The sequence below is a fragment of the Muscardinus avellanarius genome, assembly GCF_963383645.1.
Source record: "Muscardinus avellanarius genome assembly, chromosome: 12".
NCBI lineage: Eukaryota > Metazoa > Chordata > Mammalia > Rodentia > Gliridae > Muscardinus > Muscardinus avellanarius.
Genome location: NC_137798.1, coordinates 78,706,308 through 78,732,683, shown reverse-complemented (window position 1 = coordinate 78,732,683; position 26,376 = coordinate 78,706,308). Strand labels below are relative to the sequence as shown.

The following is a 26,376-nucleotide window of genomic DNA, read 5'->3' as shown; positions in this document are numbered from 1 at the left end:
TTCTTACTTTCTTTCTTTCTTATTTTTTTGCGGGTCTGGCAATGGAACCCAGGGGTGTTTGAGCTCCGAGCTACACCCCTGCCCTATTTTTTATGCTTTATTTTGAAACAGTCTCATTAAGTTGCGAAGGCCCTCGCTCAGTAGCTGCTGCGGCTGTCCTCGAACCGCGATCCTCCGGTTTCAGCCTCCCGAATGCTGGGATTACGAGTGTGCACCACCATGCCCAGCTCCCTTATTAGTTTCATACATCATGCTTTCCAGGCCTTAGGATTCTGGCAATTTTCTGTTTTATTCATGTGGTTAGTGGACCGCTCTCTCTCTCCAGACTGTAAGTCAATGAGTGGGGACTTGGGGCTGCTTTGGCCCCCAGCGTATCCTCAGTGGTGGATCCATATTAGCTGCCCGCCAAATCTTGTTAAATGATTGCGTAATTGGATAAGTTATAGCCAGAACATTCGTTCATTCGGCAATGGATTGAGTAACAGGCCTTTTTTTTTTCCCCTCAGTATTGGGGATTGAATCCAAGGGCATTCTACCTCCGAGCTATACCCCCAGCCATTAGTAGCAGACTTTTTGATAGGTCCTGGGGATGGATGAAAAGAAAATATGATATAGCCACCCTTGAAGAAATCAGTCTTTGGGGAAGATAGATGTGTAAATTAAAAAATAAAATACAACAGTGCAAAAAACTCCCAGCCAAGTCCCAAGTGCTATGAGAAAACAGAGGTCATAAACTCTTCCTGTAGGGCCAGGGGCCTTTGGGGAGGAGGGGACCAAATGAGGAGGGGCAGTTAATTTCTAGCAGGTTGAGGTGGGCAGGGTTAGGGAAGGACATTCTGGGACCAAGGGACAAGGATGGGTCCCTTGGGGCCTGATCCGCTCAGCAAAGGCCGGGAGCAGCCCCACGCAGGCGGCCCCCCAGGTCTTGTCCCTTCACCACTCAGGAGCAGAGAGTTCCCATGTGAGCCCCTCAGGCTCCGAGCCTGGGTCCCATCCGGGCCGCAAGGACAGCCCACCTCCTGTCATTCTCCTTCAAAGATGGGTGCCCGGGGGGAGTTTCACATCTGAGCCAATTTGAAACAATCTTATGAGATTTCTTGAGCCAAAAGCTCAAATACAACCGATCAAGTCTGCCCGCCGCGCTCTCTCATCTTGTAATTCCACCCAGCACATCATCAAGCCGCCGGGTCACAGCTGTCTGCAGGCAATTTCACGGAGCTGCTTCCTGCTCACTGCCCTCCTCTCTGACAGGGATTTAGCATAATCTGTCTGACTCTCGGTTCCAGATTCGCTTACCTTTTCCATTTATTGTTGTTTAGGATGAAGATAAGGTGCGCAAGAGCACAGGTACACGCACAAGGTAGCCTCTAAGGGAGCCTGCACTCTGGGGGCCCAGGTGGGCTGTGGGCTTCACCAGAGGTGGGGAGATAGCCTCCATGTTAAGTAAGCAGCAGGGAGAAAGGCTGACTGCTGCTCCACTGTGGACGGAGCAGGAGGGGTGACAGGTGACCTGAGGTCCTCCATGCTGTGATAGTTAGGGTGGGCCAACAGTGGAGAAGCATCCCATCCTACCGTGACAGTATCACTGGAGAATGATACAGGCTCAGCTGAGAGGCGGGCCATGTGTACATTTCAAGTAACTTTAAAATAGGAGCCTAGTTTTGACCTAAAAATCACTTTGTGGATTTTCATTTGTTTGAGACAGGGTCTTGCTAAGTTGTCCAAGCTGGCCTCAAATTTGTGATCCTCCTGCCTCAGCCTCCTGAGTAGCTGGGATTACAGATGTGTGCCACCACACATGGCAATGTGGATTTTTTAAAAACGCCACCTACACACACACATAAGTATGCCCCAACTTTACCCACAGAGGACTCCTGGATCCCTCCCCTGCTGTTTTTACATCAATTTTATTCTTACTTGTATCTTTACAGAAAATGGCACAGAAATCACAGGTTTTAAATACCTATTAGTTATTACAGTTTCATATCTCAAACACCTCAATATCAAGTTTCTTCTTACTCTATGTACATTATTTACACACCAGGGCTACAGTCTAACATTTCAAACCAACAGAGGACGAAGACAAGAATTGGGGGGAGGGTTCCATGAATGAAATGAAGAAGAAATCAACTTTTGATACAGAATTAAAATCCCAACTCACTGTCTCAGGCAGGCCTTTCTCTTGAGAAGTATTCCCTGCAAAGATGGGGTGGGATCGTAGGGGAAAAAAATGTCATGGAGTGAAAAGGATCTTATGCCTGGCTTGGGGGCAGGAACTCAGTGGATCCCACAAAGTTCTGTGTCCCCAGTACTAATGCAAGAGGTAAAGGCCAGGGTGGAAGGGACAGGCCCACTCATGGGCAGACAGAGAGAAGCCCCGGTCCCTTATTTCAACATGGCTCCTGGCTCGTCTTATTCTAGCGGACACACTTCCTAGCACACAGCTGGCATGAAGGCACGAGTGCGCGCAGCTTAGTCTGGGTTTCACACTGGCCTCCTGCCTTGCTTTCCTGAGCCTTGCCCCCTACCTTCCTGTGCCTCGTCGATGATGAATATTTATGACCCAGGCCCACTCCAGGCTTGGCATCTCAGGGAGGCCCGGGTCAGGCCTGGGCTTCCTAGCTGTGGGGCTTCCTCCAGGGCCGGCACATGCGAGCCATCAGTTTGCAAGAAGCTCTAAGGGAAGGCTGCCTGGTGCAGCAAGTCAGGGTCATGAGCAGCATGGGGAAAGTGGGAATGCTTCAGAAACAGGTGCAGGGATCCCAGGGCTCTGGGAAGAGGACCTGGGCTCCCCAATCGTGCCATGAGCCGCGGCATTTGTGAGAGGCGCCCCCTCCCTGCGGGGCACAGGACCTAGACACACCATGGGTGCTGTACATCCTCACGTGTGGCCCTGGCCCTGTGCGGGGGAGGAGCCCACGGGCAGGCTGGGCGTGGAGAAGGCAGGTTCCTGAGGGTGACTACAGCAGTGCTTGAGGCTGAGGGCGCCTGAGGGGCCGAGGCTGAGACTTGCCAGGTTTAGGCTGGAATCCGGACACCATGGGAGGGGTGGGGCAGAGGATGAGGAGGCTGTGTGTGGGCCCGCAGAGCTAGAACATCCACGTGGCAGAAGTCCAGGCCCAGGTGACCCGAAGGAACAGGCCGAGGGAAGGAGACTTGCTGAGGCTGGGCGCTCGGGACAGTGAAGGCAGAGGGCAGGCGCTCCGTCGGTGGGGGCCACCGCGGTGCAGGGCAGGCAACTGCAGCTAGGGGTGTCAGCCCCGGGCCAAGCAGAATCCACGAGGGCCCGAGCTGGGAAGGAGGGTTCTTGAGAGCCAGAGAACAGAGAGCAAGGGGTGGGCTTGGCCAGCAAGAGTGGCTGAGGGACTGAGTGAAGGGGCTCGAGGGGGCGGCGGGGGCGGCGAGAAGGCTTCCGAGGCAGGGATGTCGGGATGAGGAGGAGGATCTGGAGGGTCCAGACTAGGTCCGGGATGTCTCAGCACAGTCCACAGCCACACCCAGAACTGGCCTGGGCCTGGACTCAGCTGGGTAACGAGGGGCTGTGGGACAGGGAGGTGGCGGGGGACCTCCCGGCACCACAGGCCCCGAGGGTGCAGTCTTGGGGCTGCAGTGCCTCTGTGCCCCTTGACCTAAGCCATGTCCTCGAGTTGCGGTGGACTCAGCTTCTCGGCCGGCCTGTCTTCGTCCATGGCCTCCTCCTCCTCTGACTTCTCGGCGCTCCGGCCCAGGGTGTCGGGCGCAGACACAGTCCCCAGCACCTTGGTGCTGTGCTCCTGAGCTTTGGCCCGGAGCGCCGCGATGCTGTTCTCCCTTAGTTCCTCCTGGGAGATGGCGGCCTGGGCTTCGGGCCCCCGCTCCTCCGGCTCCATCTTGTCGAGCTGGGGCAGGGCCTGGCGCTCCACCTCGGGCTTCCTCCCCGACTCGGCTGCGGCCTCCAGCGACTTTTTGTGCATCCCTAGAAAGAATTGTTGGTATTCGGGTTTAGAAAAGCGCCTGGGAAAGCCATCTTGAACTGAAAACGGCAAAGATAGAGAGAGGCCAGAATTAAGGACAAGCAGAAAGCCTTACTTCACACACCCCAGTCCCGCGAGTCCCAGGGCGGGGCCGAGGTCAGGGCCAGGGAGAGGGGCACAGGCCTGCAGGCCAGCAGCGGGTCCCCAGGCCCACACAGGACTTCACAGCAAACCCCGGGGCCCGGGGCTCCCAAAGCCTCTGGGGTACAGGACACACTCCCCTGTTCCTTCCTCCTGGAATTCCAGATCTTAATGCTCAAATAAGCTGTTGCTGTTATCGGATGTAGGCTCAGATGGCAGGTGGAGAGATTTGGGGGAAAGAAGTTCTTCGGGCAAAGCCAGAGTGGCGACCAAAGGCCCCAAGAGGGCTGCCTCATTTACCATAAGCCCACCTCTGACCAAGGGAAAGTGGGGCACAGACCCCAGGGCAACAGCCATGCCCCCTACAGGACAAAGGATGCAATCAGGGACCTGTTGCCCCTATCCTGCAGTGGGTAGGTAGGTACCGAGGACAGACACCCAGCCCAGGCCTTCCCTGCCTGCGTCCCCAAGGTCACTGCGGGCTCTTACCCAGTAGCCACGGGGCACAGGAGTCCATGATGCCATCCTTGGCGGACTTGAGGATGGACTCGGGCAGGGGGATGGAGTGCCGCACCATGGCCCCGTAGAGCCCGTACTCCGCCATGACGCTGCTCCGCCCCCAGCACTTCTCCCTCTTCCTCCACTTGGCTCTGCGGTTCTGGAACCAGACCTGCGAGTGCAGGGCGTGGGTCAGGGGTGCTCCCAGAAGGCCCTTACCGCTGCCTATCTGGGCCAACGCTTCCCCCAGAGGGTGTCCTTAGCCCAGTCTCCTTCCTCATTGGCGTCCCCAAGTTTGCTCAGGCTCAGAAGGACAGCAAGTGTGTTTTCCATCCAAGCAGTCGTAGGGAGGCAAGCTAAGAACACCTCCAGCAGGCCCCAGCTCCTTTGCAGGTGTTCACACCTCCAGCTTATCATCACAACCTCCCTCTGATTTGCAGAAGGACAAATTCCTTTAGCCCCTAGACTGGCAGTATGTCTTATTTAGGGCTCCCTCTGTCCACCAGAGGCCCAGAGGCCAGAGCCCTGTGCAAAGGCTGTGGGGGGTGGGCCCAGGGAGCCATGCACCATCTGGGTGGCCCATTTATCCAGGTGTCAGAAAGCCCCGAAGCAGGGAGGAGAGTCCCCCAAGGCCCCTGCCCTGTCCTAGCAGGGCCCTGCAGGTACTCACTGCCTGGTTCTGGTCTAGCCTGAATAGAATTGGGGAAGCAGGAATGAAGCCATTCCTCAGGGTGCCAGGGACCTAGGCAAGTGTGGGAGACCTCATCCTGGGAATGTTTCTCTGGCCCCTAAGCCGATTGGTGCAGGGTCTGAAAGAGTCTGGGCTATCCTGGGGGTGGGGATCCCAGGACCCCTGCCCTTTTTCCTAAAAGACCCCTGGTCTCCTAAAGCGGCTTTCCAGAGCTGCGAGGCCTGGTCCCTCAAGGAGGGCCCTGCGGTCTCTTCCCATCCTTGGGTCCCCGACCCCTGGGGGCGGCGAGGCGCCGAAGCACCCCAGGGGGTGGGGGAGAGGCGGGCTGCGGAAAATCCATCGGTTTCCTGGGCGATTTCCTTTCGGTCGCTGGGCCGCCCCCTCCCTTCCCTCCGGGCCCCTCCCCCGCCCTGGGCGCCGAGGTATAAGCTTTTGATGAAAAATTGCTCCGGCTCTATTCAGGAGGCGGCAAAAGAAGAGTCACCCCCAGGGGCAGCCCTGGGCTGATTGAAAAATAAGTTAATTTCAGTTTGAATCGATGGGCCTCAGGCACTGAAATATCACGGGAAATTAAAGCGGCTGCTCTCCCGGGAGCCGCGGCATTGACCCGCACTAATTAATGCTGGGGAGGCCGCGCTCGCCTCGCCGCGAGCCGCTCCCCCTCCCCGGGGACCCCAAACACTTCTCATTTAACTAATTAGAGGGGGAAAATTGGGTGTTAATTTGTTTAGGATTTTTCCCCCTCTTCCCCCGGCAGCTCCCTCCCCGGCCCCCGCCCCGCGCGGGGGCGCGGAAATGAATGCGGGGCTCGCCGGCAGATGGCTGCCCCGGTCACTCTGCAATCTTCTCCGACTTGATTGCTTGATTAGGTCGTTAGCACATTAAAAAAAAAAATTGCTTGCCGTCTGGCGCTGGCGTGATGAGTGGGACGCGCGGCAGCGCCTGGGTAATTTATCTTTTTATACGGCAAAGAATTTGATTTCAATCTGCAGATATATGGGGCGCCTTTGACACCTGTTTAACATCCTGCCGCTGACAACTTAACCCTTTGCTGCCCGGGCCGCTGGGAACCCGGCTGGGCCCCCCCCCCCCCCGCGGGACTCCGGGGCCTCGCGCTCCTGCGACTCCCGCCGCCGCCGCCAGGTGGCGCAGTGAGCGCCGGGCGCCCAGCCGCAGCCTCAAGTCTACAGCCACACCCGGTAGGGGGCGCTCCGGGCGTCCTCTGCCCGGTGTAGAAAGACCGCTCTGTCCACGCTTGATCCTCGCTTGATCCTCCTGTCTCCTGTCTCCTGTCTCCGCCTCCCAAATGCTGAGATTACAAGCGTGCACCACCACACCCGGCTCCACGCACATTTTAAAGTCAACATAAATGTCTGTAACCCCGTGTTGTTGTTGTTGTTGTTTGCGGGTCTGGGGATGAAACCCAGGGGCATTCGACCTCTGAGCTATACCCCCTGCCCTATTTCTTATTCTTTATTTTGAAACCGGGTCTCACTGAGTTGCAGAGAGCCTCACTAAGTAGCAGCTGAGGCTGTCCGCGAACCGCGATCCTCCGGTCTCAGCCTCCCGAATGCTGGGATTACAAACCTGCGCCACCACGCCCGGCATAACCCCGCTTTGATAATGCTTCCTTTGTAAGTAATGGGAACCTTTAGAAATGGGAGCGACACGCCCTCAGACGCCGTGGGCCTCCCCAGCATTGTACTGGCCAGCTTCCGTTAGAAAGCCATCAACCTGCTGGGATTGGCGGCATGCACTTGTAATCCCAGCGCTTGGGAGGTTGAGACAGGAAGATCACACAGGTTCAAAGCCAGCCTCAGTTACTTAGTGAGGCTCTCAGCAACTTGTGAGGCCCTGTTTCTAATAAAATATATTTTTTAAAAAATAGGTCTGGAAGTGTAGTCCAGAAGTAGAAAGCCCCTGGGTTCTATCCCCAGTACTACAAAAAGGAAAAGAAAGCAAGCCACAGCCGTTCTACCCTGGGTGGTGGCACCTTCCCGCAGGTCTGCTGCTTTGCCACCACCGTTTGACTCCTGCTGCTCAGAAGAGGGGCTGGGAAGCAGTTGCAAGGCCTCCTGGCCTGGTCCCTGACGTCGCCGGGTGACCCTGCCAAGAACGGTTTCATGTAGCCTGAAGGCCACTCGATGGCTGTCCTCTGTGCACTAAAGGGTGAAGGGCCGTGAAGCCAGCCTGGCTCCATACTGCATTTAGATGCTCCCAAGGCTGCTGCCAATTCTGCAGATGGTCTGCCCTGGCCAGGACCTCTGTCCACCTCGTTTCTACCTCATCAGCACTTGGCTCTCCCTACAAGGACCCACTTGCTTCAAGCTGCTTCTCCCAGAGAGGCAAGATCTAAGAGCATGGATCTATTTATAAGTGTAAGTGACCTCTGAGCCGGGCGTGGTGGTGCACGCATCTGGGAGGCTGAGAACGGAGGATCGCGGTTCGCGGACACACTCAGCTACTTAGTGAGACCCTGTTTCAAAATAAAGAATAAAAAATAGGAGCCGGGCGTGGTGGCGCATGCTTGTAATCCCCGTGCTTGGGAGGCGGAGACAGGAGGATCGCGCAGGTTCGAAGCCAGCCGTGCTGGCTTAAGAGACCCTGTTTCCAAATAAAAAGTATAAAATAGGTCTGGGAGTGTAGCCCGGAGGTAGAAGGGCTTCCAGGAACCCCAGTACCACCAAAAATAAATAAATAAATAAATAAATAAATAATAAAAAATAGGGCAGGGGGTGTAGCTCAGAGGTCAAATTCCCCTGGGTTTCATCCCCATACCCAAAAAATAAATAAATAAATAAATAAATAAATAAATAAATAAAAAAGTGTACGTGACTTCTGTTTTCATCCACCTCTCAGAGAAGACAAGAAAGGATGGAAGCCCAGGTGATGGGATTCCAGGCACCCACTCCAGAGGAGCGGAGATGCCTTCTGTATAAATATAATCAAACCATCTGCTTCCTGGTCAGGGGATGACCCGCCCTGCTTCAGCAGAGTGTATTATAAAGCAACACGGCCGCAACCCTTAAACTGGAACCCATGAGGTCAGGAGATGTTCAGGGATTCATTTTATTTTATTTAGTGGTACTGGGGTTGAATACAGGAACATCCTACGTCTACCAGTTCTATTTTATTTTTTAGTTTGAAACAGGGTCTCGCTAAGTTGCTGAGTCTGCCTCGAACGTGTGATCCTCCTGTCTCATCTTCCCAAGTACAAGGATTACAGGCATGGGCCACGACACCCTGCTGATGTTTGGGCTCTTAGAATATGTGATGCATACCATCTGTCACATGCTACGTGATGTCCTGCACCAGCAGCACCTCATAATCACACCCACTAGTGTTGGTTCCTGACACGTGCTCACACTAAGAGATATAAATTGCATAAGATCTGGTCTGATTTTCGCCACCCAGTGAGTTTTGATGCCAGCCTTATGAAGGAACGTTCCCTGTTGCGCACTCTTCAGATTTAGGGGTTCTGGAGAAAGCACTGTGACATGTGCACATGGAGCAATGCCCCTGCTCACCCGCTGCGGGTGCCTGGCAAGGTGCACTGCTGGCCTTGCCCAAGGGGCTTCAGAAGCATCCGTCCTGGAGACAGGCAGAGCTCTCAGATGGAAACGCCATTCTTAGAAAACTACAGGAGGGGTACGAGCTGGGCATGGTGGCACACGCTTGTAATGCCAGCACTTGTGATTCTCAGACAGGAGGATTGCACGTTTGAGGCCAGCCTCAGCAACTTAGCGAGGTTCTCAGCAGCTTATTGAGACCCTGTTTCCATATAAAAAGTTAAAGAGGGCTGGAGTGTAGCCTGGAGGCTGGAGGTAAGGGAGGAGAATAGCTCATAGGTAGAATAACCCTGGGCTCAATCCCCAGACACACACACACACACACACACACACACACACACACACACACACGGTAGGAGTTTAGGCCCACAATTCTGCTCTGGGACTTTTAAACAGAACCATTTTTCTGGACCTCCTAATTTGGACAGATGAATGACTAGTGTGAGGATCCGATTCGGCCCACAGACTCTCTCCCAGGGGAGCTGATGCCAGCTGGTCACTCAACCAGGAGTCATCTCGACCCTCACTTATAGGCTCCCGGAACGCCTGGCTCTCCTCAAAGACCAGATGCTGCTCCAATTTATGGAGGAAACCTGCACAGCCAAAGCCATTTCATTTTAGGACAGCTGGCAGGGAGGCTGTGGCAATGGTGCCTTAAAGGGAAGTGGACACGGGATTATAATTAACCCGAACCACGCTCCACACTCACCTTTCTCTACCCTTTCTGGAAGAAACCACATGTGCAGAACTTAAAAGTCTACAAGAAGCATTGACGGCAGCTAGTCGGAATCAGAATTCCTCTTTTTTTTTTAAATGTGGTACTGGGGATTGAACTCATGGGCATTCTACCTCCGAGCTACAACCTCAGTCCCATTTTTTAATTTTTATTTTGAAACAGGGTCTCACTAGGTTGATGAAAAATCTCTCTACTTCTGAGTCTCTCCTCGAACCTGTGATCCTCCTATCTCAGCCTCCCAAGTACCAGGATTACAGGTGTGTGCCACCAAGCCCCGCTTCAGAATCCTCCACTCTTAAAACTTTCTGTGTGAGGCAAGTATGGTAGTGCACACTGTAATCTTACTGCATGGGAGGCTAAGGGAGGAGAAACACAGATTCAAGGTCAACCTCAGCAACCTAGCAAGACCCTGTTTCAAAAGTTAAAACATAGAATAGGGGTAGGGAAAGCCAGGTGTGGTGGTGCAGGCTCGGAACCCTAGTACTTGGGAGGCTGGGACAGGAGGATTGTAGGTTCAAGGACAGCCTTAGCAAATAGTGAGACTCTCATTAACCTAGTGAGATCCTGTTTCAAAATAAAAATAAACTAGGCCTGGGGATGTATCTTGGAGGTAGAATGCCCTTAGGTTTAATCCCCAGTAACCACCCACCCCCAGAAAATAGGGATAAAGCTCAGAGGTAGAATGCCTCTGGACTCAACCTCCAGTAAAAATGAATGAATTAATGAATGAATGAATAAAAAATAAATAAATAATAAAATTGCTGTGTGAACTTGCCCATGTTACTTGACTTCTTTGTCTCAGGCTCTTCAAACAAAACATAATTCCAACCAGGCATTGTGGTGCACACTTGTAATGCCAGGACTTGGGAGACAGAGACAGGAGGATCACAGGAAGCCTCAGCAACTTAGCAAGATCTTGATTCAAATTTTTAAAAAAGTACATTTTAATGGTTGGGGGTACAGCTCAGAGGAAGAGTGGCCCTGGGTTCAATCCCCAGTACCTAATAATAATAATAATAATAATAATAATAATAAGGAGGAAGAGGAGGAAGAGGAGGAGGAGGAGGAGGAGGAGAAGAAGGAGGCTGTCATTTCGCCTCCATACTCTCAGATTCTACATCCTCAGGTTCAACAAACTGCAGATTGAAAATATATTTTTAAACTGCATCTTACTGAACACGTAGACTATTTTTCTTATCATTATTCCCTAAACAATGTAGAATAACCACTATTTACACTATATTAGATATTATAAGTGATTTAGAGGTGATTTAAAGCATATAGGAGGAGCCAGGCGTGGTGGCGCACGCTTGTAATCCCAGCATTCTATTCGGGAGGCTGAGACCTGGAGGATCGCGGTTCGTGGACAGCCTCAGCTACTTAGTGAGGCCCTCTGCAACTCAGTGAGACCCAGTTTCAAAATAAACAATAAAAAATAGGGTAGGGGGTGTAGCTCGGAGGTCAAATGCCCCTGGGTTCCATCCCCAGACCTGCAAAAAAGAATAAAAAAATAAAAATAAAGCATATAGGAGAATGTATATGATACCTTGTTTTTGTTTTTTGCAGTGCTGGAGATAAAATCCAGGGCCTCATACTTGCCAGGCAATAACAGCTCCAGGAGGAGGAAAGGACAGACCTAACTTTCTGGCTTTAATTAAAAAAAAAAAAAAACACTGGGGATTGAACCCAGAGCCCCACACCTGCTAGGCAAGCGCTCTACCACTGAGCTACATCCCTAATCCTTGGGCATTAATATTTTAATACAGACTTTAGTTTCCCTGCGAGGCATCTGGAAGCCAAAGAGATGCCCTGAAACCCTCCGCACATTCCTACCACCGTCCAGACCCTCGAGGCTCAGCGTGAGGGGAGCTGGCAGAGCCCGTCCCTGCCCCCGTCCTGGTTTTAGAAGCGTGGGGCGGTTGCCCTTGCGACCACGCACACATTTGTTAACCCCCACGGCTTCCTGCTCCTCATCTGCCTCCTGATCTCAGTCCCTGGTAGGTCTGTTGGGAAAAGTGAGTAAAATAGTGTGTGAGAAATGCCTGGCACGGAGGAGGAGCTAAGACACGCTGGCCTGACACCCGGTGAATTCAGTGGCAAATGCGCCACGTGAGGAGGCTTCGTGTCCCAGAGCTTGCCCCTAACTCCAGCCCTCCCCCCGCCGCCCCCCTGAGCGTCCCTGGGGGCCGCCTAGGGCCCCTTTCTACCTGGGCTCCTGGTAGTGGGCCACAACTTGCAGCAAGGCCGCAACTCTTAGGCTCCTAAGTCTTGAGCCCCGGCTCACTCGCTCTCCTGATGGCCTGCTTTCTAGAATAGATGGCGCTTCTCTTTGCCGGAATCTGGTCCCAGCCGGGACGGGAACCCTGTCTTGCAGGCCAGGACACTGAATACCCAAGGAAAGGCCTACAGGCCACAAGGACACCAGGTTTGGAGTGCGGCAAAGGCAAGCTGGGAAGGAGCCTGGGCTTGCAGGTCCCAGCGGCCCTCAGGAAGCCCAGGTAGGATGCCACCAGGGGCCAAAGCTGCGCCTCTGCGGGCAGCAGCGGGGCCTTGCCCCCCAGGTGGACTGGTCCCAAGAAGGACTTCTTGCCACTGGGCTGCTCTTCGGCAGCAGGCACCGCTGACAGGCCACTTCCCCGCTCCCCGCGGCTCCTCGGGTCCCTGCGCAGGCACAGGGCCCCACCTGCAGGCGCCCATCCCTCTCCCAGGGCCCTCTGGATCCTTCCAGGATTCCCTGGGGGGGGGGGGGTGACAGGTGCAGTTCGCACATCCGGGCACCTCGCTACCCCAAGCTCTGCCTGGCAGTCTTGCCATCAGCCAGGCAGTAGTAGCACGTGTCCCGTGCACGCGGCCCCCTTCCTCTCCTCTGGCTGGAAGCGAAGGAATCAACACCTCGGAGCCATACAGCGCTTCCTCCCTCTTCCCAGCTGCAGCCCCTGATGTCCAGCAGGGGGCGGCTCCAGCCAGCCTTCTTCCCCACACCCTGACTCAGGTCAGCGCCCTCCCTCCCACGCCCACCATCGCCCCAAACTCCACTTCCTTCCGCTCACCACCCTACGTCCCTATCCCCACCCTCCGACCCCGCGCCTTCACACGGACTGCACGCACTGGAGGTGCCAAGGTCTCACTGCAGACCCAAACCAGGCCTGCTGCGAGTGGGCCCTCGTGGGTATCTAAAGCTGTCCTGGAGACCCGAATGGCCTCCTGGGGCTGAGATACTGCAAACCCCGTCTCAATCAGACAACCATCATTTAACTTCTGAATACAACTTCCTAACACTTTGATCCATATCCTTGCATAAGAAACATTTTTATCTTATTTTATTTGGTACTGGGGATTGAACCCAGGGGCAGTTGTCTACTCCCAAGCTCCATACCCAGCCTTTTAAATTTATTTTTATTTTTATTTTTTTATTTATTTATTTTTGGTGGTACTGAGGGTGGAACCCAGAGGCTTTCTACCTCCGGGCTATACTCCCAGACCTTTTTTATACTTTATTTGGAAACAGGGTCTCACTAAGTTGCTGAAAGCCTCACTAAGTAGCTGAGGCTGGCTTCGAACCTGTGCGATCCTCCTGTCTCTGCCTCCCAAGCGCAGGGATTACAAGCGTGCGCCACCACACCCGGCAAATTTATTTTTATTTTTGAAACAGTGTCTCGCTAAGTTACTGAGGCTGGTCTCAAACCTACAATCCTCTTGCCTCAGCCTCCCAAGAACTAAGATTTTAGGTGTGATCTGTCACATACAACTTAGGGAATGCTTTATTTATTTATTTATATTAATTACATAATTTATTTTTGTGGTACTGGAGATTGAATCCAGAGGCATTCTACCTCTGAGCTATACCTCCAGCCCTACTTTATTTTTTATTTTGAAACAGGGTCAAAGTTGTGGGGGGCTTCACTGGATCTCAAGTGATAGTAGCTGAGTCTGGCTTTGAACTCTGGTTTACTGTAATTTCATCTTAGTCCCTCAGTTTCCTTATCCAGAAAATGGGCATGAGAATAACACCCGACTCATCTGGTGGTGTGAGGATGAAACGACACAGGCATGGAAGACACTTAGTACCGGGCACAGTGGTAAGTGTAGACATCCACACCTAGGAAATTCCAGAAGGCACAATACTTCTGTGAAGTTAGTTCCGAAAAGTATTCTTATAAGTTTACAAATGAATAATTTGAGGCTTAGAGTTTGGCTTGCCAGCAGGGAAACAAAGATAGGCAGAATGCTTGTCTGACCACTGTGGGTCCCCAGTAGATAGTAGACAGTGGACCTCAGATAAGTGCAGGGTTGGCCCACCTGGGACTCTTTTGGCCTGCCCATTTCACCCATGGCAACTGCAAGCCTGGTGAGGGAACCCTTCCTTGGGAGGGACTCCACCATCTTTCTTTCTTTCACAGATGAGGAAGCCAAGGCCCAGAAGCTAGAAGTGACTCAGGCTCTGTAGATGTCAGAGACTGAGGTAACATATGACATTCCATCCAATCATCTTCCCATTGGGCTTGGAGAATTTCTCTTCTCTCTCTCTTTCTTTCTTTCTTTCTTTCTTTTCTTTTTTTTTTTTTTTTTTTTTTTTTTTTAGGTGGTACTGGGGTTCCTGGAAGCCTGTCTACCTCCGGGCTACACTCCCAGACCTATTTTATATTTTATTTAGAAACAGGATCTCTTAAGCCAGTGCGGCTAGCTTCAAACCTGCGCGATCCTCCTGTCTCCGTCTCCCAAGTGCGGGGATTACAAGCGTGTGCCACCATGCCCGGCTGGCTTGGAGAATTTCTAACCCCAGACTTGGAGCCTCTAATGACCCCTCCTTCCTCTTCCTCTACTCCCAACACACACACACACACATACATATGCACACATACATGCAAACACACACACACACACACACACACACACACACACACACACACTTCTGACCCAGGGCTGGACAGAGGAAACTGGCGCTAGAGTAGTACCTGTCCATCCTCAGATGCACTGGCCTCACTCACCTATTCAGCACGCGGAGGGGACAATAGAAGGAGCAAGTGTGCCCCAGTCTAAAAGGGCTCGAGTCTGAATGCTAGTCCCTGTGCCTCAAGCTCCTCTTCTATAAAGCAGAGTCCCTAGCTCAGGAGGTATTCTGAGAACTCTTTGCTAAGTCTACATAACTACCTCTAAAGGAAAACAAAAGATTCCGGCTACCACCAGAGGGCTGATGGCTGGGAAGTTCACCCTTTTGAAAAACTCATGTACATGAATTTTTTTTTTTTTTGCAGGTCTGGGGATGGAACCCAGGGGCATTTTACCTCCAAGCTACACACCCTGCCCTATTTTTTTATTTATTTTGAAACAGGGTCTCACTGAGTTGCAGAGGGCCTCACTAAATAGCTGAGGCTGTCCGCGAACCGCGATCCTCCAGTCTCAGCCTCCCGAATAGAATGCTGGGATTACAAGCATGTACTACCATGGCCGCTTGTACATGAATTTTCCATTTAAAAAATAATGTATCCAGGCATGATACTGCATGCTTGTAATCCCGGTACTTGGGAGGCTGAGACAAGAGGACTGCAGGTTTGAAATCAGCCTCAGCAACTTATTGAGGCTCTTAGCAACTTAGCAAGACTGTTTCCAAATAAAAAACAAAATAGGGCTGAGGTAGAAGGCCCCTGGGTTCCAACCCCAGTACCATACACACACACACACACACACACACACACGCGCGCGCGCGCGCGCGCGCGCACGCACGCTAAAGTAGGTCAGCTTGCTGGTGCGTCCCTGTTATCCCAGCACCTGAGTTTTCAATTCCCCGTAGCTAAATAAATAAATAAATTGTTTTAAGTGAGACTTTTTTAGAAATACTTGGTACTCAATAAATACTATTTTTTAAAGTTATGATAGTTAGATGTGTAAGACCCTATGTTCACTGCCCCCCAAAAGTTGTAATATAGACCCCATTCCTGACCTCAAACCACCTCTGTGCCTCCAGCATCAAGTGAAGGTGCAGGTTTCTACCCCCAAAGACAGGTGGCGGAAGAGCAAATTGTAGATCCAGATGTAGGGTCAAGTCTCATGCCCCCCATTTTTAGCTATATGACCTTGGGCAAGTCATTGTGTCCCTGTTTCCTCAGTTTTAAGAGAACATTATGGGCTGGGGTGTAGTTCAGTGGTCAAGGGCTTGCCTAGCATGTGTGAAGCAAAAATGAATGAATGATTGAATGAATGAATGCTAATGGTATCTACCACACCGGCTGTCACCAGATTTAATGAGATCAGAGCTGAATCTGGGTGAGGGGGCCAGTGCCAGGTACACAGGCCCGTTGCCCTTGCACAAGAGGCAGTGCCACCCTCATCCCACTGTGCACCTGCGGCTGGGCCGAGGGGCTCTGGGAGAGGAAGCTCGGCCATGAACCCAGGCCGCCCGGCTTCGGAACTGGTGCCCCAACTACTCCACCACCCTGCCTCTCTTGTGCATGTCACATATTTAGAAAACTGGCATCTGGAAACTGCTGTGGAAATCATAGCAGGGGTTGTTACTGATACACACCAAGATGGCTTCCAGGCCACCTGGTTGAATGCTTTGGGCCAGAACCACGTGACCATTCACAAAACACCTTCTGAGGGCAGCATTTAGCCACACGGTGCCCAGAGGATCTGAGAGTCTCCTGCCTCACTTGTCCCATATCCACCAGTTCTGCAGCCAATCCCCAGTGCCGGAGCCACTCTCGGCTCCTCTGTGCTGATTCTGGTGGCTCCCGACACCTCCGGATAGACACCCTCAGCAACGTACAGAAGCCTGGCCTGGGACTGCAGGGGCATTTGTAGCAACAGATACAGCCTCAGGATGGCCTTCCCCAACAGACTTCAAGTGCCGCTGCCCACCACTTCCACAGTCAAACAGATGTTAGACAACCCACTGCAGGAGACCAGCCGTTCCTCACAGTCAGTAGTGCAGATGGGCCTGCTGACCACAGCACTGCGCAGCCCCAGCCCACTGCAGCCACTTGCAATGGCCAGCGTGGTGCTAATGAAGGCCAGGTGGGGGTTCCTTCCACACATCATCTGGGCGGACCAGGCCTGGCTTTACCAATGCACACCCGCCCCCACGCGTGAGGGTGTGCACACACACATGCACACACATGTCCATGATTCAGAATCAACACTCGTCTCGCCCCACTAGAACCCAGTTGGGTGGGTGGGGGTTTCAGGCCACCATGGCTAATGCACCAAACATAATCAGCTTATGAATAATTGAGCTGATTGTTAGTGTCAGTGTCTAAAGCCATGGGGTGAAATTCCAAGTCAGTTCCCGGGAGAGGAAGGCCCTTTTGGAAAAGCAGCTCATGGCCTCGTTTTTCATTCTCCGGTGCTCCTGTGAGATAGTGGGTTGGCCTGGAGCAAGCCACACACCTTCTTTGGCTCTTCTCTAGCTACCTGCCCCCGCCCCAGCACACAGCACACCTGGAGACACAGAAACCTCAACTAGGGTGGAGGGAGATGCTGAGCAGAAGCAGTTTCTAGAAGTCAGGACCTGCTCCCTCCTCAGCCCCAACGGGAGCCACCACAGGACCACCCCAAGGGAGCTGCTTTCAATCCAGCAACGGCAACTCCAGATCTTTTGGGGATCTCTTCCCACCCCATTCTCTTCTCCCTGCCATGGAGGACCTGCTTAGAAGCCATCAGACTTCATCTCCCAGAGAAATGGTTTAGCGACCCCACTCTTGCCCAGCTTGGGGGCTTCTGGATGTGGGAGGACCCAAAGGTGCTGCACGGAGGCCCTGTGCTGGCCACAGTGCTGAGCACGCCATCTGACCCATGGCTGGTGGAGCCACAAAGCTGCCCAGAAGAGAAGGGCTTGGGGAGCCCCACGGAAGGCACACATCAGCAGAAGTGACCAAGCAAGAACTCAGGCTGGGGGGGGGGCGACACCCTCTCCACAGAGAGGGGTGTGGAGGAAGAGCCAGAAGTCACCCCTTTTACAGCACTCAAAGCAACCTGAGGCCAGCCTTGGAGTAGAGGTCCAAGACAGAAACTGGGACCCACCCAGAGCTCCATCTGCAACCCCCAGGGGCTGCAGGCCAGGACACCTCTGCTAAGCCTCCTGTCCCCATGGTACTCTCCCCACCTGGCGGGGGCTTGCCAAGAACCTGTCAACGTAAATACATGGTTCTTCCTAAGGACATGGTCACTACAAGCACATACCGTAGCAGGGGTAGGAGGTGGGGTCACGGGTATCTGTGAACCTGGCGAGGCAGATGTGTCCTGGGGGCCAGGGTTGTTACCTGTATCCTGTCTTCCGGCAGCTCTGTTTTCATGGCCAGCATCTCCCGGGCATAGACATCTGGGTAGTGCGCCTCGTTGAATGCTTTCTCCAGCTCCTCTAGCTGGTAGGAAGTAAATATTGTCCTGAGGGAAGCAAGATTGCACACTCAGGACCCCAGAAACGGAAAAGGCCTGTCTCAAAGAGGACAGAATGGGCCTCTCCCACACCTCCTAGACAGACGCCAAAGCCAGGCTAGTTGACTCAACCTACCCTACCCTGCCCTTCCTCCTCCTCCTTCTCCTCCTCTACCTCCTCCTCCTCTTCCTCCTCCTCCTCCTCCTTCTTACTCTCCCTTTCTCTCTCTCTCTCCCTCTCTTTCTCTCTCCCTATCTCCCCTCTCTCTCATAGCTTAATCTTCTAGACTTTTTTTCATTTAAGGCCAAGGACCATGCTGTCCTCCTGGAGGGGGAGGGTGGGCATAATTTCAGTAACAGTGTGCACTAGGTAAGCTTCTGGGGGAAAAGGTAGAAATTTTAGAAGGAGAATTTTTTTTTTGGTACTGGAGATGGAACTCAGAGGCTTTCTACTTCTGAGCTATACTCCTAGACCTATTTTATATTTTATTGGGAAACAGGGTCTCACTAAGTTGTTGAAAGCCTCACTAAGTAGCTGAGGCTGGCTTTGAACCTACACAATCCTCCTGTCTCAGCCTCCTAAGTACTGGGATTACAAGTGTGCACCACCACGCCCAGCTAGAAGGAGGAAATTTTTTGACAATTGCAGAGAGCTCCTCATTCTCTTCCCAAGCACAGAGAAGAGGCCTCGCCAGATAAAAAGATGCTCCAGCCCTCCCCAACCAGCTTCCTGACCTCACTCACAGATGCCAGAGAGGATTTATTTATTTATTTATTTATTTATTTATTTATTTATTTATTTGGCACTGGGGATTGAACCCAGGGGCATTCTACCTCCAAGCTGTGCCCCAGCCCTATTTTTTATTTTTATTTTGAAACAGGGTATCACTAGGTTGATGAGAGCCTTACTATTTGCTGAGGCTGTCCTCGAACCTGTAATCCTTCTGTCTCAGCCTCCCAAGTACTGGGATTACAGGTGTGTCACCACATCTGGCTCTAGAGAGGATTTTAAATTCATTCAAAGGTTGAAAATCCACCAGAAGGTCAAATTCAGCTTCAACCTCAGAGTTTGTACAGCTAAGGACTGAATCTCCCATCCTGGCAACCTACCTCACACTCCTCCCTCCTCACCTGCCCCTCTCTGCCACCACCCACACCTACAAGCTGCCCAGAGTTGCCCTCAGGGCTTTTCCTCCTACCCTCTCTCTAGTGCTCAAAAGATGAGAGCCACCTTTCAGCCATCAGCCAGTCAGCGCGGGTCCCATCCAGGCTACTGTGCCCCTACTGAACAATTCTCATTGACCTATTTTGTGTTATAAACTGCCCCAAAGATCTGGCAAGCTTTAATCCCAGTTCTTGGGAGACAGGAGGATCAAAGAAGGTTTCTGGCCATTCTGGCCAGCCTCAGCAACGTAGTGAAGCCTTAAACAACTTAGACTGTTTCAAAATAAAAAATAAAACAGGGTTGGGGGTGTAGCACAGAGGAAGAATGCCCCCTGGGTCCAATCCACAGTGAGGGGAAAATTGCCCTAAGAAACTGCAAATTCTACAACATACACAAAATTACCCTGATATGAGGGAATTCATAAACCCCGTTTCTGGAGTAAACTAATGAACAGCCATTTATAGACACGGACTCTTTTCTTTTGAGACCTTAATTTCACTAGGTTTTAGTGACCTTTATCTTGCATTCTCATCAAGAAGCCAGTGGCAATAGGGGCCAATTTCCCCACAAACTGAATTTGTAAAAGTGACACATCCTTCCTCTGAGCCCCTGGGGTCTGGACCTTGGGACCCGGGGGTTTGGAACGCCTGCAGCTGGACTTCTCCCGCACCATGCAAAAGCCTGTGCATTCTCCTGCTGGTGTCCACTTCAACACCTCAGGGACTACGCAGGGGAGTGTGAGGAAGAAAGATTGTGCTCTCTATAGAAAATGACTCCTCTGATTCTCGATCGCTTTGTCTACTCTCTTGAGGGAGAGATGTGGAATTCTTATGCACATAGAAAGTCAGTTCTTCAGAATCGTGAAGATCTGCTTTCTGTTTCTCTCCGGCACTTGCTAAAGGGCCCCTGAACGGTTCTGTCAGAATAAAGAATCGAAATATGCAAGTCCTTTTCAAAACCAAGGAAACTGAGGCGCACAAGTAGTTTGGCCAACGTCAAAAGAGGGGAGCTAATCAGAGAATTTAGAGCCATTCAAGTGGCTGCTTCTGCTCTGTTCAAGAGAAAAGAATAGCAAAATGAAACTTCAAATTCCCCCAACTTCCCCTCTTGCACCCCCAAGCTGGTCTGCATGTTGACAGCAACATGCTTCCAGAGAGGCTCCCCTTTGCCCACCCTGCGACCCAAACTATGCTCCTGTCTCGGGCAGAGCCCCAAACCTTTCTGGCTCCTGTTGTGTCCTGTTTAAAGAAGAGCTGAGGTTTATTTAAGGAGCAAACTCCAGACATCATCACCACCTCTGCTGCATCCCCCCCTCACTCCAAACCCTGCTAAACTGGCTTTGTCTCCTAGAGATGAGGACCAGTTCATCTCTCATCTCCAGACTCCAGTCTTTTACCCAAAATCCTCAGTGAGAGGTGCTCAGAAAAAATGTAATTTTCTACTAATTAAAAAATGCTCCATGGGGCCAGGGGGTATAGCTTAGTGGTAGAGTCCCTTGCTTTAGCATGTGCAAAGCCCTGGGTTCAATTCCCAGCACTACAAAATAATAATAATAATAATAATAATAATAATAATAACAATAATAATAATAATAATAATAAAATTTTATTTTAAAAATGGCACCAGAAGTCAGTAGCTATTCTCCTCTCCAACAATCGGTTTACTTCGTTCACCAGAAATAGAAAAAACGAAGTGGTCAATTATCCAGGTTGATGAGCTGTTGTTATGCTTCCCCGAGGGGAGAAAAAAAAAAGCCCTCCCCTCTCCAGTTTCCCTGGCAGAGACCATGGAAGACAAGACAGAGTCAGGAACCTTAAGCTTGGACTTTGGGCTAGGGGTCTAAGTGCTACAAAGAGAGATGTCCCCAAACCATCCCAGTACTCGGGCTTCGGGATGCTTTCTCCAGGGTTTTCCATGCTGGGGAATCCCTCCCGCCTAGTCTACCTGGAGTGCAGGAGCAGCCCCTTCCTCCTCGTCCCTGTCCATAGTTTGAGGCTGACAGGATTACCCACCCACCCCGGACCAGCATGAGACCGGCACCTGAGAGGCATTTTAATATTTGTTGAATGAATGAATTTTTTAAAGTACCAAAAAGGGGAGTGGTGAGTTGGCCCGGGCCACACCCCCCCATGCCATTTTGGCATGGGGCTGTAACTATTTTCTGTATTTCTACCTTTTTTAATAAACTTCTTTAAATCTTCAAAAAATAAAAATAAAAGTACCAGAAATGGGACTAATAAAACGTTTCTGTGTAAAAGAAAACAAACTGAACGAAAGCAAACAGCTGTGTGCAAGGAACGGCCCGAGATCCAGAGAAACCCCCGAAGTCAAGCCTGGGCTGTGTGGGGCTGGAGAGGTCGGGAAGAGGGGTGTCCAGAGGAAGTCTCCCAGAGCTGAGGAAGAGCAAGTGCGGGAGCGCGGGAGAGAGAGAGAGCTTGCTGGGGAAGAGGACGAACTGAGGAGAGAAAAAGGGATTGGGGGGCGGAGAGCACCCCAATGCAGAAATGACCCTAGAGGCCACCTTGACCCTGCCAGCTGGGCCCTGTGTCACCCCACTTGGGGGGGGGGGGAGAGAGAGAGAGAGAGAGAGAGAGAGAGAGAGAGAGAGAGATATCGAAAAAGAGAGAGAGAGATCGAAAAAGAGAGAGAGCTCGGAGGAGGGTAGGGGCCGCACTTTCCGAAATACTGGTGCATTTTCGTTTTCACCCCTTTATTTCCTTAAAAAAAAAAATCTCCGGATGCATTCGCGGCAAGGACTCGGTCGCGGCGGCGCTGATGAGGAGGTGTGCGGACTGGAAAGAAGGTCTGGGGGCCCGGGCCGGGTAAAGGTGGGCTGCTTTTCAGGACAGATTTCTCAGCACCTATCGACTGTCCACTGGGTGCAAGTGCGCTATTTAAGAACATTTCAGCCCGCTCTCCCTTTGGCCGGCAGTGGAGCTGGCGGGCCCAGCCAGTGCCCCCTCTACCACCACCATTTTACAGACTAGGAAACTGAGGCTGGTGCAAGGGTAGCGTCCAAGCACCAAGGAGCAGACGCCGAGAGAAAATGTCCCCTCGGGCAGATCTCGAGCTCGGGGAGCGGTGGAGGCGGAGAGCTGGGGCCGGGGAGGCCGGGCGGGAGGGAGCGGGGCAGGGCCGGGGCGGGGGCCGGGGCCTGCCCGCCGGTGCGGCTCGGGCGGCGGATCCCGGGACCAAGCGGGGCCGGAGCCGCCCGGACCGACCTCGGGGCCCCCGGCCACTAGCGTGAGCGGGGGGCGGCCGCGGGCGCGGGGCCTCACCTGTGTCGCCGCTTCTTGCGTTTCTTGGTCTGGTTTAAAGCCGATTTGGACATTTTTCGATCGCTGGAGGAAACATCTTCAGAATCTGCAAAGCGGGCGGGGGGCAGGCGGCCGGATGGGGGTCGCGCTCGGCGGCGCCCGACACCCCGCTGCGCGGGACCCCGGCCCCATCCCCGCGCCCGCCCCGCCGGCCCCGAGCTGCAGGTGTGCAGCAGATTTCGTTGAATCAGAGGCCGCGGCCCCGGAGCGCCTGGGCGGGCGGGCCGGGGTCGCAGGGACCCGCGCCCGGGAGCCGGGCCCGGGGAGGTGGGGGCGCCGAGCTCACACCGGGCGCCCCCCTCGAGGTCGGGGAGCCTGCGACGCGCCACTTTTCGTCGCCCTTCCGAATTAAAAAAAATAATAAGAATAACAAAACGAAATAAGAAGCTGGGGGAATTGCCCCGGGCTCGCGGAGCCGGGCGCCGGGCGGGCGGGACGCCCCCCAGGAGGGCCGCCGGGAGGCGGGGCGCGGCCGGGGTCCGGAGCCGGCGAGGACCCGGCGGTGCCTCCGCGTAGGCTGGGATGGCGGCCGCTTGGGCTGCGCGGTGGCCGGGGTTTCTGAGTTCGTGGGGGTGAAAAATAAACCCCAGCCGAGCAAAGCAGGGATTGAAACGGAGAAAGAAGGAAAAGGACAACTTCGGGCCGAGGGCTCGGTCCTCCTGGAGGCCCGGGTGGAGCACCGCAGCTGGGCTCTGGGCTCCCGGAGACGCCCCAAGCCGGAGCCGAGGGGCCCCACAGGGACGCTGCGGCCCCCCAGAAGCGGGTCCCGAGTACTGAGCAGCGGTCGGAGAGGCTGAGGCCGAAACCGGCGGGCAGGAGCATCCTCGGGGTGCCGAGCCCCGGCCGGCTGGCCCCAGGCCCGCTGCGGCTGCCCCTCGGCCTGCACGAACTTTTCGGCCCGGAGGAGGCCTCGTCCCGCAGACCAGAGCCGACGCGCTGGGCTCCCGGCTCTGCCCGCAGTCGGGGTCGCGCAGCCTCGCCCTCACCTACCGGAGCTGGCCGTCTGGCTGGTGTCCAACGGCCCCGACGCTCTGCCCAGGGGTTGCAAGTGGACGCTCTGAGGGTCAGACAACACTTCCAGAAAGGTGGGCTGCGCGTAGAAGCCGGGGAGCCCCCCGGGCCCTAGCAGCCCCATGCCGCCCACTCCTGCGGGGCTGAGCACCGAGCGTGCGGCCAGCAAGTGCCCAGGGGTCAGGCCGTCGAGGGCAGCCCGCGGGTGGGAGCTGGGGGGCTCCTTGTTCAAGCCCAGGATCTCCTGGATGCCGAACCCTGTGCACCTGGCCGGGGCGCCCCCCGAGGTACTCTTGGCTACTGTCTCGGATTTGGGCTTGCTCAGCGCGTCCCCCGCTTTCCCCGTCATCTCCGAGGTCTTTGGAGGGGCTGAGGCCGCAGGTCTGTGGCTCCCCCCCTCCCCCCCGCCGGACTCCCCGCTCCGCGAAGTTGGTCCCAGGTGCCCCCTCCGGTGTCTAATGCTCTGGAGCCCCAAGGAGATTCCCCTTTTATCCAACCAGGCGGCAGCCCAAGTGGGGTCAGAGCTGAACAGCCAATCACCGGGGCCAGGAGCGATTAGGAATTCCAAAAAGCTGGCAGCTCCCGCCGCAGGCAGCGCGGAGGGGCCAGGGCGCTGCGGGTCTGAGTGCAGTTGGACTCCGCAGGCACGGACGTCCTTGGACACGGAAACCAGGGGCCGAGGCAAAGCCACACGATACAGGACTATTTGAGGGCAAAGTGGATAGAGGCTTTGAGCACAGCCAGGCCAAGACCTGGGGACAGGTCCCTGGGGTGAGGATGGGCCGAAGACAGAGGGTGGAGGCCACAGACCTCCTTCCTCCCTTAAACTCAGGCCGGTCAGCAGCCCTGAATCGGCCCCAACGTGGACCCCTGAGTACAAGGGCAGGGGAGAGGTCTCTGGACAATGTACGGGGGTGGCCATGGGGATAAAAGAAGGGGCCAAGGCCTGGAGAGGGAGAGAGAGAGGTGAGGGTATGTCCAGGTTACAGTTCCAAAGATCTGTTCACTAAATATGGGCCCAATGAATGGAGGCATAATAAAGGAATTAGGAATAGGGGTGGGGGGGGGCGGAGAAGAGCTACAGGAGTTCTTTGGAAAGCAACCTGGACTTGAGAACATGTTCCTAGAGTAAGCATGGTATGTGTCCGACTCCCACAGGACGTCTTTATCCTGCACCTAGACATTCGCCCAATCTGTCTTGAGCACCTACTAGCTCTGAGCCGGGGCCAGGGCTTCTGCAGTGGATCTGATGGACAAGGCAAGGGCCGGCTGGACTTCAGAGTTCATTGAGCAAACAGAATGCAGAGGCCAGGACTGCTGATGAGGAGGGAGAGGGAGGAGGGAGGAGCAGGAGGCAGTTAAAAGGGGAGCTGCTTTCCCCAGCTGATGGAGACCCCGTGACCCCCCTGCTCCGGGAGGGCAGCCAGCAGTCCCAGCTGAAAAGCACAAGAGGCTGTGGAAACTGCTTGGGACAGGGTGGGACCTTGGCCTGGACTCCAAAGATGGCAGTAGAGCTCTTGGTTTTCCACAGAGCTCCTGCTGGAGGGCTCAGAGGAGAGTAGAGGCCAGTGTCAGGGGTAAGGTGAGGGTGTGTGCACGCGCACGCACATGCATGCACACATGATGTACACGCAAGCCACGGGCCCCTGAGTCCCCACACTCGAGTCCTCACCTCAGCTGGTTCTTCCATGACCTCTTTGGGGCTGCGGGCCGTCTATCTTGGGACTCCCCTCCCTGCTGTGCCTAACATACAGTTGGGTTTCTTTGGTTTTGGGGGGTACTGGGTGAACCCAGGGGGTTCTACCTCTGAGCTAAAATAAAAATAAAAATTTTTATTTTGAAACAAGGTCTCAAAGTTACTCAGGCTGGCCTTGGACTTGCAATCCTCCTGTCTCGGCCTCCCAAGAACTGGGATCACAAGTGTGTGCCACTATACCTGGCTTACAGTATGTTTCAATGAGGTTGCTTGACTCAAAAAACACCGAATGAGGGGAGCCCAAACCAGTGCCATTTGCTTTGGGCAGAGATTAAAAACCCAGGCTGGGAAGATATTCCATTCAGGATTTCTTGCTCAGCTGTAAAACCATAAATAGAGGGAAACTCTTTAACCATCCCCAGTCCACTTTCAAAGGGTCTGGTACCCTCTGTGGCTGCCATGGGCTAGACTGAGAGGTCAGAGGAGACCCTCTAGGACGTGGAAATGGGCTTTGCTAACAAGGCTACTGGGAGGTGGGTCTCCATCCCTTTGGTCTGGTCCACAGGAGAGCTGGTGAGAGGCATCTCACTATGCAGGAGGTCTCAAGGAGATTTGTGCATTCACCCAAGGGCTGCCACCTTATCCCATTATAATGCGAAACTGTGGTGCACCTACATCACCTACATTACCCCAACCCCTTCCCTTGGTATAATCTCTGGTATTCACAGTGGTTAGCACCCTCGTTCCACATCTGAAAGTTGACCTGGCAATTCTTACCTGCAAGGTGCAGACATGGGGATCGTTCAGCTTGTATTCTTTGGAGTTGTGTTCCAAGTGACACCACTCACATAGACAATAATGTAAATGGTGCCCCCCGGAGCTGTGCAAAGTGATGTCCTTGCCTTCCAGAGAGGAATTTCTAGATCCATAAAATGGATCTAGAAATTTAGGTCCCCTGAGAGGTTGCAGAGGCCAGACAATCTCAAGTGCCTGGTGTCAGATGTTGCTCTCCTGCAACGCCATCCCTCTCTGGGCCTCCTCTCCATGCCAGCCTACCCTGGGAGGATGGATGGGGATGTTATGTTAATGGTGTCTGTCATGTCCCTGACTTATCACAAGGCAGCCACGATGAGCCAGATGCCAGGCAATGGGCAGGACGTGAGTGATGGGAGGTGGATGTATGAGCGATGAAGCTGGCTCTCGCCAGGAGACATGGATGAAAAATC

The 26,376-nt window shown here is 53.6% G+C and overlaps 1 protein-coding gene across 2 annotated transcripts; it reads right to left on the bottom strand.

The window, feature by feature from the left end:
- Window positions 1-3,629: 3,629 nt before the first annotated feature.
- VSX2 (visual system homeobox 2) lies at window positions 3,630-23,803 on the bottom strand (the record flags this gene model as incomplete). Of its 2 annotated transcripts, none has more annotated exons than XM_080708251.1 (5): window positions 3,630-4,012; window positions 4,584-4,764; window positions 17,847-17,970; window positions 22,405-22,489; window positions 23,434-23,803. In XM_080708251.1, the coding sequence occupies 5 exons, from the start codon at window positions 23,801-23,803 to the stop codon at window positions 3,630-3,632; spliced, it is 1,143 nt and encodes a 380-aa protein (XP_080564377.1). The 2 variants fall into 2 exon arrangements, with proteins under 2 accessions (XP_080564377.1, XP_080564378.1); XM_080708252.1 differs by having other exon boundaries at window positions 3,630-3,955.
- Window positions 23,804-26,376: the final 2,573 nt, after the last annotated feature.